The sequence below is a fragment of the Erinaceus europaeus genome, chromosome 13 (genome assembly GCF_950295315.1).
Source record: "Erinaceus europaeus chromosome 13, mEriEur2.1, whole genome shotgun sequence".
NCBI classification, from domain to species: Eukaryota; Metazoa; Chordata; class Mammalia; order Eulipotyphla; family Erinaceidae; genus Erinaceus; species Erinaceus europaeus.
The window spans coordinates 89,128,389-89,150,087 of NC_080174.1; the positions used below are offsets into that span (position 1 = coordinate 89,128,389).

At 37.0% G+C, this 21,699-nt stretch overlaps 1 protein-coding gene across 2 annotated transcripts in view; it reads left to right on the forward strand.

The window, feature by feature from the left end:
• LRRC7 (leucine rich repeat containing 7) overlaps positions 1-21,699 on the forward strand; it is a 583,417-nt gene that overhangs the window by 449,708 nt on the left and 112,010 nt on the right. For both annotated transcript variants that reach the window (XM_016189360.2, XM_016189361.2), the window contains exons 14-18: positions 1,697-1,766; positions 3,389-3,488; positions 6,791-6,915; positions 9,111-9,359; positions 14,568-14,768. In XM_016189360.2, coding sequence (XP_016044846.2) covers positions 1,697-1,766; positions 3,389-3,488; positions 6,791-6,915; positions 9,111-9,359; positions 14,568-14,768 — 745 coding nt within the window. The remainder of the gene's footprint in view (positions 1-1,696; positions 1,767-3,388; positions 3,489-6,790; positions 6,916-9,110; positions 9,360-14,567; positions 14,769-21,699) is intronic.

Below are 21,699 nucleotides of genomic sequence, written 5' to 3' on the forward strand. Positions count from 1 at the left end.
TGGAAAAGAATCATCACATAATTTAATCTATTATTCCTTTTATTATTATTGACATTTTGCAAATATTTACAAACTCAGTTTATCATATTTTTCATGAACTCATAGATTTTGCACACTCCTGGCATTTGTGTGGACTATTAGATCTCTTCACGTTTATTAAATGCGAAAGCCCTCCCTCACTCTTGCATGTGAAATTAACAATTTTAACTATTGTTTTTAACTGCTATGATATTTCGCACGTTCTATATCAAAATACATTTATTCAACAATCATCTGATAGAATATTGGCATAAGGAAAACTTAAGAAAATTTTCACTCTAGATTATAGAAAATGCTTTATCTTCATTCAAAAGTGAATTTGCATAAGTTTTTTTTCACACATGTGCAAATTTCACCACTCCTGAGCCACTTTTTTCATTCAGATAGGCAAACAAAAGTAGAAACACCACAGTACCTGAATTTCCCCAGGTGCCTTAGTCCCTCCGTTTCGGTGCCAGGACTTGAACTTGGGCCATGAGCATAGTAAGGTACACACCCTATCCCGTGAGCTATCTCTGTGGCCTAAACATCCAGAAATTAACAATAAATCCATTAATACATTTTGTTTGTATTACATCATGGCTAGCTATGATGGTGATTTACAGACTCACAATTTGTTGATCATATTCAACATCAAGGACATCTGATAATATGTAGAAGAAAGAATTTGGCGTTTTGACTCTACAAGCATTGGAGTCAAAGTTAAAGCAATCATTTGATTGAATGTCAAGGCTAATGCTAAACTTTACATACCCTAAAATGCCATTCTTAAAAGTTCCAACTTTTTTTTTAATGTGAATTGATGAAAGAACAACAAGACCACACTTCAGGGTATCAACATAGCACTGGTCACTGTCAGTTCCTTAAGCTGTAGTAAATATATAGCTTCCTATTTTTATACAGCCTACGGTTTTGTGGGCATGTCGGGCATAATAATGTAATCATACTCCCCACAAATTAATACTTAGTAGCAAACCATGACAAGTCCTATGAAGGAAAATACAAAATACCAACTGTTTGGACACTGGATTGAAGAAGATAACTTATGGAATCAGAAAAAAAGAATTTGTCTTCAAGAAAATGATATTTAAAGTTAAAGCTAAAGGGTATGTGAGATTTTGTGAAAAACATAGTCAAACAGAGGTGGGGGAAGAGCTTGGTTGATTCTCATCGCAGGCAGAAAGACAGGGATATCGGGTGGGGCGGAAACAACAGAAGAGCAACAGAAGAAACACTGGAGAGACCTGGGGAAGGAGTATACACATTGTTATATGTAATAAGGTATGTTAACAAGTTTGGATTTTATACTAGATATGATGGAAAATATTTGAAAGACTGAAGGGTCTTTAAACAGGTGATCATCACATCTTTAAAAATTGCCCAGGGCCCAGGGATATGCTCAGTGACAGCACAAAGGCTCTACATGCAAGAGATCCCAGGTTCATATACTGGCACCACGAAAAGCCAGAGCTCAGCAGTGCTCTAATCAAGGGAAAAAAAAATTTTTAAATAAAGATTTCCCAGGTTATTCAATGACAACAGAATTGGACAGAAGAGTTAAAGCAATACTTTAAAGCAATTTAAGTAGCTCTTCCATAAGAAAGAATTTTATTCATTTCCACTCACACTATTTTTTTTTCTTTTCTCATTTTTGCAGATTGAAAAATTTACCATTCTCATTTACCAAACTTAAGGAGCTTGCAGCTTTGTGGCTCTCTGACAATCAGGTACTTTAAAAAAAAAAAAAAAAAAACTTTTTTTAAGTTGTTGCCCAATTTATTTTATTAAGAACAGCTGTGGTTAAAACTTTGGGTTACTTAGTTTTGAGGAATCCTTGATAACTACTACCCCTTGAAGGAAAAACTTTTGCAAAGGCAGCAATTCCAAGACTACCCCCTTTAAATTCTTCAGTTGAGCGTCTACATGATTCTCAGAGATCTCCTGTACAAAGGGATCATTTGATAGCTTTCTAGCTCTGGGTGGTGCATATAGGTCCTCAGAGAACGTCCTTTAATTATGTCTGTGAATGTAGAGGAGGAGGAAATCATCAGCACAAGCCCCACAAGAGGGAATTGTTATGCTCCTCTTTCTTCTCATACTTTTAATTAGAATCAATTTAATTCTAAATTTTTTTCAAGGAATTTTCAGACATTTTTGCAGCTATTATCAATATATATGTGAAATAATTTTGATATTATTATTATTATACTTAAATCAGTAATTGAGTGTTAATGACTAATTTTATAGGGTCAGGTGTTGGCATACCTGGTTTAGTGCTCATGTTACAGTGCGCAAGGACCTGGGTTTGAGCCCGGGCCCCCACCTGCAGGGGGAAAGTTATGCAAGTGGTGAAGCAGGGCTGCAGAATTCTCTCTGTCTCTGGCCCTCTCTATCTCCAGCTTCCCTCTCAATTTCTGGCTGTCTCTATCCAATAAATGAATGAGGATAATTTTTAAAAAATTAAATGATGTTTTTAAAAATGATTTTATTAGTTGGAAAATGCCTTGAAACAATTTAAGACTTTATGGCAAGTCAGCCATAAAAAATATTGGAGATAGACAATTGTGTTATATCTAATACAAGTACAATTCCTTATTTATATGTGAACCCCAGATTCACTTACAAAAGGATCTCTTAAAAATAGATGCACATCTTAATTTAATTCACAAATGGTCTTGCATGGTTTGGGTTTGTTATGTTTCATTAGCCTCTCTCATGTAGCTATTCAGAAAATGAACATATATACAAAAAATTTACTTAATTGTAACAATTTAATATATCTTGGTCTCTTCAGGATTCAAAGTGGCATTGTTCTGTGAAAGTGAATGGAACTGATAATATAAACTGCTTTAAAAATGTTGTGAAAACCTTAAAATTTGAGAATATTTGGGGGCTGGACAGGGGCGCACTGGGTTAAGTGCACATAGTACTCAGAGCAAGGTTCCCAGTTCGAGCCACCGGCTTCCCACTTGCAGGGGGGTGCTTCACAGGTGATGAAGCTGGTCTGCAGGTGTCCCTCTTTCTCTCTCCTTCTCTGTCTCCCCTCCTCTCTCAATTTCTCTCTGTCCTATCCAATTAAATGGAAAAAATAGGCTCCAGGAGCAGTGGATTTGTAGTGCTGTCACCGAGATCCAGCGATAACGCTGGAAGCTAATAATAATAATAGGCTAAAAAGTGAAATATTGTTGATAAAAATCTTATTTTAACTTTCTCATTTCAGTATCTTTCTCTTCTTGTTTTTCTTTTAATTCTTCATTCAGCTGGGTGAGGCCAGACTATAGTCATAATCTTATCTAGAAGATCTCATATGTATGTTCTCTTATTTAGCTTCTATGTTCTTTGCTTCTAGTCGAAAGCTCTTATCCCTTTACAAACTGAAGCCCATCCAGAAACAAAGCAAAGAGTATTGACTAACTACATGTTTCCCCAGCAACCTCGTGGTGATGAAGGTAAATTGCCAGTAGAACTTCTTCTTATGCTTAAAATGATTATGAAAATAAAAGGATTAAATTTATTCTGATCTCTGGCCAGGAAGACTGGAATCTGGACAAGATTGTAAGAACACTAGATGACAGACAGACTGACATTAGTCATTTGGATGCTAACTCTAAGTGTGAATTCATCCTAGTCTGTTTTAAGTAAGATCCCACAACATAAGTTTTTCTCTCTATGTCTTCCATGAAAATAATATTGACTTTTACAGTCACCTCTATTTTCAAGACCCTGAATTGGTAAACTACATGTGGCTAGAGAATTGAAATAAGCTAGGCACAGCTGGATGTTATGGGGAAGTTATGACAAGGAAAGGGAGGAAAGAGATAATCTGAGCATAACTCTAGCATATGTGATGTTGGAGGTTGAACATGGACAGGACTTTATGCTGGAGAATACAACAATTTACTCCTCATGCCACTCCTTAGGTCATAGAACCAACTTTTCTTTTTTTAAAAAAAAAAATATTATCTATTTATTCCCTTTTGTTGCCCTTGCTGTTTTATTGTTGTAGTCATCATTGATGTCATTGTTGTTGGATAGGACAGAAAGGGAGAGAGGAGGGGAAGACAGAGAGGGGGAGAGAAAGAGAGAGACCTACAGGCCTGCTTCACCGCTTGTGAAACAACTCCCCTACAGGTGGGGAGCTGGGGGCTTGAACCGGGATCCTTAAACAGGTCCTTGCGCTTTGCGCCACCTGCGCTTAACCTGCTGCACTACAGCCCGACTCCCAGAACCAACTTTTCTTTTAAATTAGTGATTCAAGAGCATAAAATAATAGGGGTATATATAGTTCCACAGCACTTCCATCACAAAAGTTCTACCCCCAAAGATAACCACCATAGTCCCCCCACAGATCAACCTTTAAAATAAGCTATTTGCTTATATAATGTTATTTTTAAGACTATTATATAATAAGCAACTTTAGTCATTACTTACAGGTATAAATTAATCATTTGAGGGTATTTTTGGATTTTTATTCAGATTTTTGACTTTCTAGAGAAAATAAGAAAAGTAGACGTAAGAAATGGAAACATTATTTTCATATGTATTTTGCAGACTTTGATAAAACCTACTGGTTGGATTTTAAAAAGTCACTGTGTTTACTATGTTATAAGGTAATTCTTTAGAATTATGCCACCTATTATGAGGTGATAAGATACTGTATTCATATGACAAGAACAATCTTGTGGGCTAAGGAGATAGCATAATGGTTACACACACAAAAAAAAAAAAATTCATGTCTAAGACACTAATAGTCCCAGATTCAACCCCCAGCACCATAAGCCAGAGCTGGGAAGTGCTGCCTAGAAATAAATTCCTAAGTAAATAAGTGAATAAAAATAACAGTCTTGTGAATCACCACTTCTACCTCCCAATAAAGTGATCTAATTAAATATAAATGATCAAGAAAAAAAAGCCAAAACTGTACAAGTTACTTGTACAAATTTATATTTTCATATTAACCTTTCTAGATTCTCAGGGGGTTGTTTTTATGCAAAAATATGTAGAAAACAAATGGAAGGTGTCTTACAGTGACTTACTTCTGAGATCCTGTCCCACAGATGAAACCCCTAATGAGCTAGGTAGGTATCAAGTTAGGTCTGATGTTAGGAATTGATCTAGGATTACCTATGTAGCTATGATATTAAGGAAATAATCTCGAATTGATTGTGTTACTTTCATGACTGGGAGAAGAGTTTTCTTGAACTTAAAATGGGTTACCCTTACCCTTTGGCTTTTCAAGCAGAAGTATAATCATTTATTTTTCAGAAGCCCTTACAACAAATATGCAGACAGGGCGGGGTAGATAGCATAATGGTTATGCAAAGAGACTCATGCCTGAGGCTCTAAAAGTTTCCAGTTCCATCCCCTACACCATCGTAAGCCAGAGCTGAACAGTGCTCTGGTCTAAAATAATAATAATAATAATAATATAAATATGAAAATATATAAGGTACTGGGTGGTGGAACACCCAGTAGAGCACATACCTTATCATAGACAAGGACCAGAATTCAAGATCCAGGTCCCACCTGTGGGGGGTGGGGGCAGCTTCACAAGCTGTGAAGTAATGTTGCAGATGTCTCTCTTTCTCTTTCCCTAACTCCCCCTTCCCTCTCAATTTCTCTCTGTATCTATCAAAACAGAGGGAGGGAGGGAGGGAAGGAAGGGAGGTAGGAAGGAAGGAAAAGAGGGAGGGAAGAGAAAAAGAGAGACAGAAAGAAAAAGAAATGAAGAAGGGAGGGAAGTGTGGAAAAAATGGCCACCAAGAGTGGTGTATTCATTCTGCAGGCACAAGGCTCAGTGACATTTTAGAAAAAGAAATATATATCATAAAGATCATCATCTAGAAAAGAAGACAACTTAAATTGAGTCCTTTCCATTGTATGTGATACTAACAATAATTGTGCAAAGAAGATATTACTATTAGTACATCATTTTAGTAAAAAGACTTACAAGTTACTCATTTCCTTGTTAATATGAAATACATTTAGAGTTAGTGCTAAGTTAATATTAAAAACTGAATTTTTCTCATATTCATTATCCTGTAATACAAGTATCCCTCCCGGGTACAGCAAAAGGGAGGAAATGCAGTCTCACACAGTTTTTTATTGTAAAAACAAAAACGAAAAAATCCTGGTATAGTTTAGTCGTTATAAATATAGATTTTGTAACATAGATTTTGTAATCATACAGACATAGAATAGAATTGGCAACAAAGAAACTGCATGATTTTAAACCAGTCTCTTAAAGCCTGGCCTCAGCTTTGTCATGAGTAAAGTGAACATATTATGTTTCCTAGGATTTTGCTGTCAGGCAGCTTAAGAGTGTTTTAAAATGCTGAGCTGAGCTTTATTTTACTACACTATGGAGAACACACCCTCTGCACTGAGAAACTTACCAATCCAAATGTATAATTATTTTTTCCAAATATATAATTAATGCAGACTTGGGAAAACTAACCCTGACTTAAGATGTTAAAAAATAAAGTAATGCCAAAGAAATTTGATTCTTTTTTCCTCTTCTTCCTCCTTCTCCTTCTTTCTCTCTTCTTCATCATCTTCTTCCTCATTATCTTCTTCTTTCTTTTCTCACTGTGCTTCCCTTCTTTCTTTTGTTTTCTTTTTAAATATTTGTGTTTGTAATACCTATCATTTTTGCACTGTATAATAAACTCTACTAATAACACCTTATGCAAAAAAATCAGTAATACTTTGTAATCTAACTAATTTTGTAATCTAACTAATTGTAATCTAGATTTCCAGTCAGACAGTGACAGTTTTAACCCGACACTGTGGGAAGAGCAGAGACAACAACGCATGACTGTTGCCTTTGAATTTGAAGAAAAAAAGGAAGATGATGAAAATGCTGGGAAAGTGAAGGTGAACCTTTTAATTTTGTTTTGTCGTTGTCCCCACTCGTTATCCTTGCTTGTCCATTATTATCATTCAAACAGATATTGAGGCAGATTGAGTGCCCTCTGCCTCTGCCCTCTGCCCTCTGTCACTTATGCCTTTCAATCTCACGGTAGAACCTTGTAGCCTATCAGAATGGCAGTTCTGGACACTTGATGTGTTTCAGTTTGAAACTAACATCCCAGTTCTGACTGAGCAGATTTGCTGTACAGAATAAAAAGGTGGAGGAGAGAAAGCTAAAACAAACAAGTCTGACCCATGGACTTCACCCCATCACCAAATCTGATCTCTGTAGTACCCAAGTTTGACACTGCATGATGTCAAACTAAGGAGAGAACCTACAGGTTACTATATTATACTGTGTTCTAATCTCTAAAAGCATCTTGGGAAGACTGTATGGGTACTATTCAATGTAAGGAGAAGCTCTAATAAAGGCAAGTTTCTAATAGCAAAACATAATGGTATGGTGCCTCAGGGAATATAGATTTTTATTTTTTTCACATCAAAATATTTTTTAAATCTCTTACCAAAGTTAAGTAAAAAGGTTGAATCAGAGTAATGCAGTATGCAGCGGGTTAAGCGCACATGGCACAAAGCCCAAGGACCTGCGTGTGGATTCCAGTTCGAACCCTCGGCTCCCCACCTGCAGGGGGAGTCGCTTCACGGTGAAGTGGGTCTGCAGGTGTCTCTCTTACTCTCCCCCTCTCTGTCTTCCCCTCCTCTCTCCATTTCTCTCTGTCCTATCCAACAACAATGACATCAATAACAACAATAACTACAACAATAAAAAACAAGGGCAACAAAAGGGAATAAAAAAACAATTTTTTAAAAGATTGAATCAATTATTCATCAGTCAGATTTAAATTCAAAAGTATCCAAGTGGATACAGATGTTAACACCATGTTGTTATGTTGTGTCATCATGAAAACATCTTGAATCTCATTAATTTGTACAATATTACTTGTGTGACTTTTTCATTATGGATACTACAGCTGTCGCTCTTAGAAATTACTAGGTAAAATTGTATATCTATCCTATCAATAGATATACATTATGTTATCTGGCCTTTCTTTTTTTTCTGTTTCCTCATTCCTTTCTAACATCAATACGTACTAGAACCTTACTAAAAAATTAGACCAGAAGATAATGACAAGACTTGATTGTATCATTAAGGAGAACCCAAAATGGATCCTAAATCATAATGACAATTTTGTAATAAAAGATTGGGTTTTTTTTAATGTTTCTAGATGGTTGATTAGTACTGTCTGATAACAAAAGAGAGATTACTTTTCTTTGAAAAAATGCAAAACTGAAACAAAAACCTTTAGATGATTCTGGTTCTTCTTTTGAGGATTTAATATGTAAATCCAGAATCAATGGATGATGCATTCTATACTTGACTTTCTGGTTTTTTTTTTTTTTAATTATTTCATTATGAACTGCATTACTTCACTTAAAAATCTACACATGAAGAATTTAGTAAGAAAATAGTGCACTGAATATACTTTGTGTCAATGAAAACATAAAGTAAATACATATAGCTATTTAGAAGCCCAGTTTGTGTGGTTTATGATCAAGCTTGTTTACAAAGTAGCTCATTATACTTTAGAGTTCATTTTCACTATTTTTATATTTTGTTTATTTGTCTACTGGTGAAACTATGTTTCAGAATTCTTAACCTGCCTGACTTTGACTAATTTGAATATTTCCAATGTCTTTGGCTATTGGACAAATTAGAACACAAACAAACTTCTAAATAAATCATCATGGACATATGATGTATGGGCTATACGGAAAGCTTACACTAAACCAATTACTATTCTGGTTCATTACATGTACATTAAATTTAGAATCACTTCACCTTTAATTGACATGAAGTATGAAAAGTAATTATTAACCTATGCCATCAATTTCCAAATGGACTAGAGTATAATGCCTACTTCGAGTGTATGTAGTGTGCATCGTGTGAAGAAATTGTGACCCTCTAGTGGCCTATATTTGGTATTGTTTTACTACATAGAATTAAAATTGATCTTCTGATGACTATTTTAAATTTGTTACTCAAAATGAAAAAGCAATCAAGCAATAGGATAATGAAAAAGTGGAAGTATTGCTACAGTGCTCCTCTTTCTCCCAGAAAATGGAGATTCCTTCTCCCACAGGATCACTCCTGCCAAGCCCCCTGGGAAAGGGGCCAGCGTGGGATTACTCTCCAACCTGCTAGACTGTCGGGCGACTGCTGTACACCATGGGCCAGGTGTGATCAGCAGATCCAAGATATGCCCGTCCCCCAGAATGACCCACAGCTGGCATGGGGTTGTCTAAGTGGCCTCCAGCAGGAAAGGAGCATGTGCACTCCACTCCCAGCTGCAGCACAATCCACCACTCTACCCTCTCTAAGTGGCAGACAGGTAGGCCTAGGTGCTTGGGGTCAGAGAATGCCCCCTGGAGAGGCAACCTGGGAACAGTGGTTTATGGAGTATGTTCTTCATGACTAGAGGGGAAAAATGTTGATTATATAGAAGCCTTCCGATGTCCAGTGTCTGATCTCAAGTTGATTTTTTTTTTTATTTATTTACTGACATTGACGATGGGGTGGGGAGGCCTGGTGGAATATCTGACTTGGCTTATCATCGGGTGTTACCTTTTTTTTTTCCCCTTCTTTTTTTTTTCATGTCTTTGTTTTTAAAGATTTTTTTTTTCTCTCTAGAATGCAGGAATACTAATAGTTGGGCAGAATATTGATGACACTATTGATTACACAAATTATTTTTATATTATCAATCCTGGAGGAGAGTCAATAACTAAAACTTGATTCTCAAAGCAGCATGGCATTGATTAAAAATTGCTGAGAATAGACTTTGAGCACAAAGGGCAACATCTGTTGAAAATGATCAATTTCCCCTGAACTTGAAGGCACTCCAGATGAGAATTCCTGTAAAAGAAGACTGGTTTGGGAGTTGTGGCTTCCTTATAGAAGTGGCTTAGTTGTTTCAAGAGTTTATTTTTGTGGCACTCATTTCTGCCTGTGCATTTTATACAAAATAAATAGTGATAGACGAAAAAAAAAAAAAAACATGTCTTGGTGGGATGTGAAGGAACACTGCATTTTTTTTTTAATTTTACTATTGACATGTAATGGACTAGACTCTTATCCTGTGTCTTATATTCTTTCAATAATATAAGGCAAGCTGAGAATGCATTTTCCTAGCTAACAGTTTTGTGTCTATGTAAAATGTTCCAGTCAATACCCAGACTAAGATATCTAGTAATCAGTAACCAAAGCATTAAATATCACTTCTCTTACTGGAATTTACCACTAAATCAAATTAGAATTTAATCTTTACTTAAGAAAACCACTGTGCAATGTGAATTTAATATTAACATGAATTCTATCCTCATTGCTAAATTCTGGGGTGGGGTGGGGTTCCAACATCTTATAGCCACTATTTGAATTTACTTCATTTTATTTAGACTTGCCATTATACTGAATTTGATGAAGCATTTCTATTTTTCAAATTTGAAAATAAAATAATATTTTAATAAATATATTCATTTTAATAAAATGTATATGTAAGTGAACAAATACTTTATAGTGAGTGATAACCATAGTTTCTACCAAAATGTATATTAAGTGCATTTCTATATTTTTTCATCCCATATAAAAACAAGGGAGTATTTCCAACCTATATATTTAAGGATATAAAGGGTGTGCTTTTGTATTTAGGCATTATTTGACCTTTAGTATTATTATGCATATTTGCTTCTGAGGCACTACACACGAGTTGAAAACAGGCAAAACACAAAGGACGAAGTATGCTTTTACAGAATTTAAAACAACAGAACTACAGAGTATTACAGTTTCATAAAGAATTTTAAAATATTATGTTCAACTTATATTTTTAAAGGAAGTTAGTACTATTTAACTCCATAAACTCCATGCTTCAGATACATGCTATTTGTTCCATGAGATTATACAAATACACATGCTAGATGGACATAATAATTCTGAGTCAAATCACAGCTGGAGATCATAAACTTTGGAGTCAGAGACCTGAAGTTGAATCTGGTCATCACTACCTAATAGCTTGATGACCTTGAGCAAGTAACTTACCCAGACCCTGTTATCTTTCTGTAAAAGAGGAACAAAGGCTGTTATAGATTCTAAAATTCAAATAAGATTCAATTATAATGATTTATTGTTATCAATTATTCATCATATTCTTCATATTTAAGCCAATATGAAAATGATAAAAGTAATTATTAGTTCAACATGATATAAATTTAAAATTTGTATATTTATGATACTGGAAAGTAGTTTAAATAAAAGCATTATTGATTCTATATAGACTATTATAAATTAAATACCCTAAAATTCTGCATTTTATGTACACTGCATTAGGGCCTATGGTTAGAAATAAATATATCGGAACCTAGTACACCAAAAATAGAAAGATTTTTTAAAATATTTCTATCTTTATTGGGGAATTAATGGTTTACAGTCGACAGTAAAATACAATATTTTGTATATGCATAACATTTCCACATAGCAATTCAGCCCCCTCTAGGTCCTCCTCTGCCATCATCTTCCAGGACCTGAACCCCCTATCCACCAAAGTCTTTGACTTTGGTGCAATACACCAATAGAAAGTATAAAGATTTTAAAAATATGTAAGCACACTCTGGCATTAAAAATAATTCCTGAGAATTTTGAATTTTGCAGAGAAGTTTTATATTCACTATCTCATTTTCACTCTAGATTAACCCAACTGTGTGGAAGAGATATCACTTTTCCCACTTGGCATAAATAGAACCTGCATAGAAATATTATTCATTGGTAACTATTTTGGGGGCAAATCTAGGACTTAAGTTTAGGTCTTCTGACTCCAAATACAATAAATTCTGGAAGTGGAGTATATCTAAGACACCTGATGCCTCCAGTTTGAAGAGGAGACTCTTTACGAAAAAAAAAAGAAAAGAAAAGAAAAAAAATATATATATATATATCCACATAAAGATGTCCTTCAAGACTGGCCCATTCTCATGCAAGTGGCAAGCCCTAGAGTTTAAGCCTCGCTAGCTTATGGTCAATATTTACAGACATAGAACTGGAATTGGCATATCGCACCAAAGTAAAAGCCTCTGGGGATTGGTGGGCAGGGGAATACAGGTCCAAAAAGGATGATAAAGGACCTAGTGGGGGTTGTTTTGTTATACGGAAAACTGGCAAATGTTATGCATATAGAAACTATTGTATTTACTGTCGAATGTAAAACATTACTTCCCCAATAAATTTATATATATATATATATATATATATATATGTAAACATAAAATACCCTAATGCATCACAGTGATGTAACTGAAACACCACATTAACTTGATTATAAACAACCAGAAAATATGGGCAGCGTAGTCATCTAATTATGTCAAATGAGGCCCTGCAACTATATATAAAAAAAAAATAGCTTACCTTACATAATTAAATCTTTAATTGAACTAACAAAGGACTTTGATTTAAAGTGTGATTTTTAGCATTGGTAATTTTTTAAGGTACATAGAATTTCATTTTAATTTTCTGCTTGAAAATTATTTTCACTCATATCCCAGAGGTTGTTGAAAATTAAATATATTAAAAGAGGTTCATAACTGGCATATTGTCATGCCATTCTGGAAGTTACATTTCTCTCACCTTTTGACTTTTCGCATTTTTTATAAAGTACTTTTAAACAAGCTTAACAATTTAATTTATATTTATATAGATTTAATTTGTGAATAGCATTACTAATACCAATATTTAAAAAAAGCAGATACAAGAACTCATATATACCAGTGAACTTTGAGTATGGATATTCCTTTTAAGTTCATTTAAAAATTCATTATCAATTAAATACTCTGAGATATATTTATACTATACTCATGTTATATTTTTGCAGCTTTATTTCTATTTATCATTAATTTCATCCTTGCTTACTTGGGAATACAGAAGATTAAACTACATCTAAATAATGTTTAACAGAATCATTTGGTTTTCTATCGGCTTTCCAAAAATTCATTGGGAAAATAAATAAATTTGTATTATTAGTGGTGAAAGGAATGTTAGAAATCACCAAGTAATATCAAATTTCATCGTTTGGTCATGAAAATGAGTCAAAAGAAAAATATATATGTCAGAACAACACAGCTGGTGGATTTGCTAAAACTGCAGATAAGCAAAAGTGTTTGGATTCATACTTATAATCCTCACACCTACCCCACCACCATAGTTCCTTACATCCCATGAGCTACACAGGCAGGGAGTGGTATATGGATTTCCCTCCCTCTCACCTTATCTGTCCCTTCCTCAGTCTTCCCTCTCTGGAGTCTCTTCTGTTTCTCCTCTCCCTTCTACTGCCCCTCCTTCACACATTTTCCAAAGGCACGTAACTCACCACAATTACATCAACCATTTCATTTTGTAAAGTTGATTCTACTCAGATGCACAAGGACAAGGTTATTAGAATAAGCCAGATAATAAATGTGCCCCTGCTTTGTCCCATTCCCTTTAACCAAGAATAATCTGCATTTACTTCTTTCTAAGTACAAGGACTTCGATAATGTGATATTCTATATGGAATATTTCGTATTATCTAAGTTAAATAGGAATAATCATCAATATTATTTTCCCTTAAGTCAGACAAATACACCAAAAATGAATCTAAAGTTGTCTGGTCTTTTTTTCCTTTATTTGATAAGAGAAAGAAATTGAGAGGGGAGGTGGACAGAAGAGCAGAGATACCTGCGGTACTTGCTTCACTACCATGAAGCCTCCCCCCTGAAGGTGGAGAGCAGAACTTGAACCCAAGGCCTTGTACATGGTGATGTGCTTACTACTTACTGCCCAACTCCCCCACCCCAAAGGAATATAAACTAGAGATAAACAGCTGATAACTATTAGCAAAAGTGCTTTTGTTCACCTCATTTTAAATATATTTTCAAAGTATTCTCAGTATTTTATTTCCCCTTATTATAAATCATTGCCTACCAAGCACACTGATTTACTATGTCAAAAACTAGATGATTCCACACTAAAGCACATCTGAGAGACTATCAAGAACTTGCTACTCTATCTTTTGATGTAGTACTAATCAACCAAACAGATGCATATTTGAGTAGCAGATATTGTCAAGTTTCAATTTTTTCATACATGATAGCTTCACTTGCACAATTTTTTGAGTTGCCTTTCCTCACCAGCATTATATTCCAAGTATATTTTTAAGATAAAAAAATGACTTTATGGATAACTAAGGTAGGGAAGAAAGCAACCTCTCTAGTATAAATGCAACTGGCAGTAAATTAAACTTTCAGAAATTATCCAGGTTTAGTTAGTAACGTCACTACTATTTTAGCCATGTGTAGAGTAGGTCAACATAAAATGCTATTTTTTAAAAAGTGTTTTAAATCTAGAAGGGTAGAAGGGACAGAGTAAGGAGAAGTCCCCCAAACTAGCTGCACTACGGCCGTTTCTTCATCTACACAACACTCACTGTACTGCATTTGGTCGCACATAGAGGGGAGTTGTTTGGTGAATGTGCTTGCTGAAGATATTTTTCTGTAAATTTCTTTTTATAAACTTCTAGGTTGAAATAAACCTAAAACGATATCCAACTCCTTACCCAGAGGATTTAAAGAATATGGTAAAATCTGTTCAAAATCTGGTGGGTAAGCCAAGCCATGGAGTGCGTGTTGACAATGCAAATCCAACAGCTGACACGGAGCAAACCATGAAAGAAAAGTATGAGCACAAGTGGCCTGTAGGTCCACAGGAGATCACAGTGGAGGTATCACAAGGTTATTGGTAACTGCCAGTGTGGTTTGGGTGGTTTTTTTTTTTTTTTTTTTTTGGAGTTACTGTTTTTAACTGAATCATTCTTCCCCAATAAGTGCATTTTTACCCTAAAGTATAAACGAGTCCCTCTGCTCTTTCACACTATTAATTAGACCCATGTGACTTCAATTAATATAGATTCAAAAGCTCAAAAAAAACTCAGAAGAAATAAATTGTCAAAAAAAAAAAAAGAAAGAAAGAAATTGTCTAGCTACTAGACCTAGCCAATAAACCCATTATGCCATGGCTGTGATATTCTTTCAGCCAGCTCAAATGTCTACTGTGTGAATCATGAGAAAAAGATTAAATAATTGTCTTTACTCTGCAAATCTCAGTTAAATTCTCAATCTTTTTTATAGACAGTTATTTTTTAAAAATTGTGTTTGCATTAAAACCTTTGTAGGAAGCTATTATAAATAACCAAAAGGAAGATATCTTTGAAAATTTAGCTCTATTTAATTTCTAGCTATGTCTTAATGCCTCTATTTTCACGATGATTTGATTATTCATCCTTACCAATGTATGTGGTCTGAAAAGAATCCAACTACATTTTTTACCACCTCTGTACTTTCTCATCAACTGTTCAGCTTATTGATCACTTTATCCTCATTAGAACTATAATTATTATGAATTCATCCATAAATCTCTATACCTGCTTCTCCAAAGTCTAGATTGGGAAAACTCTTTTACAGATCTGCATTTGAAAGCATCAGTTTGTCACGTTGGTTAAGCACCAACTAACTGTACTCAGCACTGTGCAAATCACTGTGAGCGAAGGAAAAGAAATACAAAGTGTGTGCATGGCCCCCCAAAGAGTTTAGGTCCTAGACAAATAAAATAGCACAGATGAAGCTACTACAGAATGTGTGCTATGATCAAATGATTGGTTGTATGAAAAAGAATGTAATACTCTGGTAAACTGGGAAACGAAGGAATCATTACTGATAATTTAAAAAGCCTCCTGAAACAGTTTAAGGTTGAACAACATGATAATAATTGAGTTTTTTTTTTAAGTCAAAAAGAAAGAAGGGCATTCCAAACGAGTGGAAAACTTGGAGCAGAAATTATGTGTACTCCCCCAAAAGAGATAGATACCAAGAGAAAAAAATTTAATTTATTTTTCATTTTGTTTTTATTTTGTTGACTTACAACATCAACATTTTCAAAAGCACATGGTCTACCAAAACAACCTTTTTTTCTTTTATCTCTAAGGTATTTTGTTAACATAAGAAGAAAGAAAATCAATAGCAGTTACACACTACATAAACATATACTATGTATTTTTTAAATATCTATTCCCTTTTGTTGCCCTTGTTGTCTTATTGTTGTTGTTATTGATGTCGTCGTTGTTGGATAGGACAGAGAAAAATGGAGAGAGGAGGGAAAGACAGAGAGGGTGAGAGAAAGATAGACACTTACAGACCTATTTCACCACCTGTGAAGCGACTCCCCTGCAAGTGGGGAGCCAGGGGGCTCGAACCAGGATCCTTACGCCATGTGCACTTAACCCGCTGCTATACCACCTGACTCCCCTATGTATTTTTTAAATCTACAGTTTAACATCAAAATAACTGTGAAATCATGATAGCCCACAGGCTGAGTGATTTCACACAAAATAAGATCCAAAAATTGCCTTATACAAGAACAGATCTGGTGAAGCAAGGAAGAGACAAAAGACGGCTTTGGTTATGAATTTAATAACAACCCCGTAGTTGAGAAAAACACATCTTAAGTTGTTCCACAAGAACTTTAAACCTAACAAAGCCAAAATGCATGCAATGTTGCTTCTCCAAATGTGTGTTTGCTCCAGTATGTCTGCTCTTGGTCTTAGCAGACACCATCATCAGCCAGTCGACTCAGCTTAGAAATGTAATAGGTGGGGCCTGCTGGTGGCGCACCTGGTTGAGCGCATGTGTTACAATGCACAAGGACCTGAGTTTGAGGCCCTGGTCCCCACCTGCAGGGGGAAAGCTTTACAAGTGGTGAAGTAGAGCCGCAGGTGTCTCTCTGTCTCTCTCCCTCTCTATCACCCCCTTTCCTCTTGATTTCTAGCTGTCTCTATCCAATAAATAAAGATAATAAAAAAAATTTTTTTAAATGTAGATATTCTGACCTTTCTCCTTTCCCTTCACTCATTACCCTTTACAAACAATCACCAAAACCAATTTGGGAGAAACAAGAATAATCAAAGAGGAGAGGTGAGCAGAAATAGAAAACAGAAAGGAAACCAAGATTACAAATGCCACATAGAGGTTAAGAGGGAGGAGAATCAACTATCATTGATGATGTTTAATTTACCAGCCCTGTGCCAAGAATTCTAACATGTTATGTTAAACAGCTTAATGCAACCATTAGAGCCACTGAAAACCAAGAGGAGTAGCAATAAAATAATAATGAAAATAAAGAGGAGGATAGAGGGATACAAAGGGCCCCCTCTTCCTCTTTTATAAGAGTCCTGTGGTGTCTGTGCCCCATTCCAGCCCTGTTTGGACTGCTATAATAAAATAACATAGAAGGGGCTAGGTGATGGCACAACAGGTTAAGCGCACACATTACAATGCAAAAGGACCCAGGTTCAAGCCCCTGGTCCCCATCTGCAGGAGGGAAGTTTCACCAGTGGTGAAGCAGGGCTGCAGGTGTCCCTCTGTCTCTCTCCCTCTCTATCTCCCCCTTCCTCTCAATTTCTCTCTGTCTCTATTCAATAATAAATAAACAAAAACAAATAAAGCAAAATAACATAAAAGCAAGACAATAGCAGAGCAGCATTTAAAAAAAAAAAAACGAATACCAGACTGCTCATCCCCTCTTCATCTCTTCATAGCCAGAATTTCCAGGACTTCCCACTCTCTTTTCTGTCCTTCATCACATTTAATATTGCAGATTTTTATTTTTTATTTTTTTTAATTTTTTTTTTATTTAAGAAAGGATTAATTAACAAAACCATAGGGTAGGAGGGATACAACTCCACACAATTCCCACCACCCAATCTCCATATCCCACCCCCTCCCCTGATAGCTTTCCCATTCTCTATCCTTCTGGGAGCATGGACCCAGGGTCGTTGAGGGTTGCAGAAGGTAGAAGGTCTGTCTTCTGTAATTGCTTCCCCACTGAACATGGGCGTTGACTGGTCGGTCCATACTCCCAGTCTGCCTCTCTCTTTCCCTAGTAGGGTGTGTCTCTGGGGAAGCTGAGCTCCAGGACACATTGGTGGGGTCTTCAATCCAGGGAAGCCTGGCCAGCATCCTGATGGCATCTGGAACCCGAGTAATGAAGCTGAAGGGTTGTCATTCCACACGTGAAGTCTCTGGACACAGTCTGAGGTGAAGCATGTTGAGGTGGCAATCGTTGTGTTGGTTAGGTTGTGATTGGTGGATACAATATTATTTGGTATGGATTGGGAGAGGCATACGGGAAAGTGGGCCCTATCCAAGGGTTCTAGGACTGGGGGAAGTAGGGGCTCTATAGTGGAGATGTGAGGTTCCTGCTGTCTTAGGGTTCAAAAAGACAACCGATAGTTAATGTTATCATCACATTATTTGGTAATTGGGTTAACTTTGAAAAGTCCTTTTGTTATGGTTTGCTGTACAGTATCCAGTATCTTGTATATAGCTGTGCTATTGGATGCTTCTAATCTACTTGGTCTAGGCTTTTGAGAGAGTCCGCATATCAGATATACAGCCTATATATTAAAAAGATTGAGTTTGTGTTTTGAAAAACTTTGAGACATACAACTGATTTTCCCCCTCTCATATTAATTAACTACTGATTTATATGTCTACATTTTGCTAGGAGTGTACATAAACACCATTCCCACCACCAAAAGACTGTGACCCATCCCTCCCACCCACTCCCACCCCCCACTGGCCCAGGAAGCTGCATGTCTACCCCTCACCACAGGGTTTTTACTTTGGTGCCCTACTTACAATTTGATCAGGTCCTGCTTTTAGTTTCCCTTTCAGATCTTCTTAGTCAACTTCTATTGATGAGTGGGATCATCCCATACTCATCTTTATATTTCTGACTTAGCTCACTTAACATAATTCCTTCTAGCTCTGTCCAAGATGGGTCAGAGAAGGTGGGTTCATTGTTCTTGATAGCTGCATAGGCAGATTTTTAAATACCAAGTTCTCACACAGCTCAACTCACCGGTAGGCAGCATAATTAAGAGATGACCTTTGGACCAGAAACTGAAAGAAGCCTGTGGTGACACTGGGTCTATGTCTAATCGGCTGTGTAAGCCTAAACCTTCCTCTTTTAGAATCCACCTCTAGGAGATTAAGACTTGGACTAGGAGCCAAGCGGTGGTGCACCTAGTTAAGTGCTCACATTACAGTGCTCAAGAACCCAGGTTCAAGACCCTGGTCCCCACCTGTAGGGGGAAATCTTCATGAGTGGTGAAGCAGGGCTGCAGGTGTCTCTTTCTCCCTACCCCCTCCAATTTCCCTCTGTCTCTAATAAATAAATAAATAAAATTATATTTTAAAAAAAGACTTGGACTAGATTATCATTTAGGCTTCTTATACTGAAATATTCTTTTAAAAATATAAATAACTATCAGACATAACCATGTTTGCCATAGGCAGTTATTCCCATATAAACCTAACAAGAAACAACCCAAAAGATAGAATTTTAAAGAAATTTAGATTTTAAAAAATTAATTGGGGAGTTGGGCAGTAGCGCAGCGGGTTAAGCGCACTTGGCACAAAGTGCAAACACCAGAGTGAGGATCCCGGTTCAAGTCCCCGGCTCCCCACCTGCAGGGGAGTCGCTTCACAGGCAGTGAAGCAGGTCTGCAGTTGTCTGTCTTTCTCTCCCCTCTGTCTTCCCCTCCTCTCTACATTTCTCTCTGTCCTGTACAGTGACGACAACAACAATAATAACTACAACAACAACGAAAAACAAGGGCAACAAAAGGGAAAATAAATATTTTAAAAATTTAAAAAAAAAAAGATTAATTGGGGAGTCGGCAGTAGTGCAGAGGCACAAAGCACAAGGACCAGAGTAAGGATCCCAGTTCTAGCGCCCCCGGCTCCCCACCTGCAGGGGAGTCGCTTCACAGGCGGTGAAGCAGGTCTCCAGGTGTCTGTCTTTCTCTTCCCCCCTCTGTCTTCCCCTCCTCTCTCTATTTCTCTCTGTCCTGTCCAACAACAATAACATCAATAATAACTACAACAATAAAACAACAAGGGCAACAAAAAGGAATAAATTCTTCTTCTAGCATTTGCCCTTCTTCCGTAGCCAGTCAACAGCATCAGGTTGAGCCTGATGTAAAGTTTCGAGACCTCCTTTGAATCTGGAGAGGTGGCAGTCGTTGACTATGTGGGTCATAGTCTGTCTGGAGCCGCAGGGGCAGTTCGGGTCGTCTCTGGCTCCCCAGCGATGGAACATAACGGCGCACCGGCCATGGCCTGTTCGATAGCGATTGAGGAGGGCCCAATCATAACATGCTAGGTCAAAGCCGGGTTGACGCATGCAGGGGTCTGTGATGAGGTGTTTGTTCTTTACCTCAGCTGACTGCCAACTCTGTTTCCAAGAGACTGGAACAGAGAAGTTCAGTGTAGGCGTAGGGGACCAGATTGGGTGACGAGACGTCAAGCGTTGAACAGGGTGAGCGAAGATATCCGCGTATATTGGCAGGTCCGATTGAGCGTAGACGTGGGAAATGAACTTAGATGATGCCGCGTCCCGACGAATATCTGGCGGGGCGATGTTGCTAAGAACTGGCAGCCATGGAACCGGGGTGGAACGGATGGTTCCAGAAATGATCCTCATGGAGGAATATAATTTGGAATCGACCAAGTGGACATGGGGGCTACGGAACCATACTGGGGCACAGTATTCTGCAGTGGAATAGCATAATGCCAGAGAGGATGATCATAGTGTGGAAGCGCTCGCGCCCCATGAGGAGCTGGCCAGTCTTGCAATGATGTGATTCCTCGCGCCCACCTTTGCTGCAGTTTTTATGAGATGTTCGTGAAATGACAGGGTGCGATCGAGAGTAACGCCAAGATAGACTGGCTGGGCTTCATGCTGGATTCTCGTATCGCCAAGCTGCACATTAAGCTCACGCGAGGCCGAGGCATGGTGTAGATGGAAAACAGATGATACCGTTTTAGCAGTGCTAGGAATTAGTCGCCATTTTTTACAGTAATCAGATATCAGAGACATGTCTTTCGTGGGTGTTTCCTTGAGGATGTCGAACTTGGATGCCTGAGTTGCACAGCAGATGTCATCGGCGTAGATGAACTTCCTTGAAGAAGTTTCTGGGAGGTCATTGATGTAAATATTAAATAGCGTAGGAGCCAGAACAGAGCCCTGGGGGAGGCCACTTGAGACAAGTCTCCATCTGCTAGACTTGTCACCCAGATGTACCCGGAATCTTCTGTTTTGGAGAAGAAACGATATAGTGTTGGCCACCCATGGAGGCAGGCATCTTGAGATCTTGACCAGGAGACCACGGTGCCAGACCTGTAATAGGCTGCTGTGAGATCAACAAAGACAGCACCCGTCTTTAAATTCTTCTGGAATCCATTTTCAATGTAAGTTGAGAGGGCCAGGGCTTGTTCAGGAATAAATAAATATAAAAGACTAATTGAATCAACAAATTAAGATAAAGGACTAAATTCAGATCAATTATAAAGAAAAATATTTTTCTTGGTACCCTAAAGCCAAAACCTGTTAACAAAAGAGAAAATGAAGGACTAAAATTTATAATAATCTTTATCTAATTATTACTAGTCAATCCGCCATAAGGTAGAACTCATATCACGTATTAAATTTTAATCTCAAGTATATTATTTTTGTGACTTAGTAAGATATTTTTAGGTACAAATAAGATAGCTTACCTGGGAGGGTGTCTACTCTGCCGTGTTAATGACCCAGGT